The following is a 606-nucleotide window of genomic DNA, read 5'->3' as shown; positions in this document are numbered from 1 at the left end:
CCCCCCGCCCATCGGCACTCCCTGCCAGCCTCGAATTCTGTGACTCACTCTGCTCCCTCCTCGCCCCGAGAGGGGACGGCCGGGTGACCCTGCACACAGCTCAACTCCCTGCATTCCTCCTTCATGGCCAACCAGCGAATGTACGCGCCTCCCCACCTGGATGCTCACCATGGAGCTTGGCGGCTGACCACTTCTTGCCGGGGACCTCCTGCCGCCCATGCCACCTTGGCGCCGGCCGACTTCCGCCCCACCTCAGCTTCATTGCTACCCCCTGGATGGACCACTCATTGGAGGGGTACCTAGAGCAGCATGGCCAAATGCCCCTGCGCCAGGTGCTAAGGGTCTCCTGGCATTTGCTCCAGGGTCTCCAGGTGCGATGGGCGCGCCTGCCCGTGCGGCGACTCACATCGGGCAAACTCCCGGAAATGGCGCACTCCCCCCCCCCCCCACCCCTGCTCCTCTCCTCCTCGCGGGCGTATCTGTGTGCGCGCATGCCTGGCACTGACGCGCCCTGACCCCCCCCTCCCCCCCCCCCACCCCCCCCACCCCCCCCCCCCCGACCCCCCCCCCCCCCCCCCCCCCCCCCCCCCCCCCCCCCCCCCCCCC

General features: G+C 71.0%; 1 protein-coding gene across 2 annotated transcripts in view; it reads left to right on the top strand.

Moving 5' to 3' along the window:
• The window catches only part of H696_01588, a 3414-nt gene that overhangs the window by 1075 nt on the left and 1733 nt on the right, over positions 1 to 606 (top strand). For both annotated transcript variants that reach the window (XM_009495489.1, XM_009495490.1), the window contains exons 3-4: positions 100 to 140; positions 257 to 371. In XM_009495489.1, the coding sequence (XP_009493764.1) occupies positions 100 to 140; positions 257 to 371 (156 nt within the window). The remainder of the gene's footprint in view (positions 1 to 99; positions 141 to 256; positions 372 to 606) is intronic.

The sequence above is a fragment of the Fonticula alba genome (assembly GCF_000388065.1).
Source record: "Fonticula alba strain ATCC 38817 unplaced genomic scaffold supercont2.2, whole genome shotgun sequence".
NCBI classification, from domain to species: Eukaryota; order Rotosphaerida; family Fonticulaceae; genus Fonticula; species Fonticula alba.
Note: the sequence above shows the minus strand (reverse complement) of the source record. Positions and strands in the feature narration are given on the sequence as shown.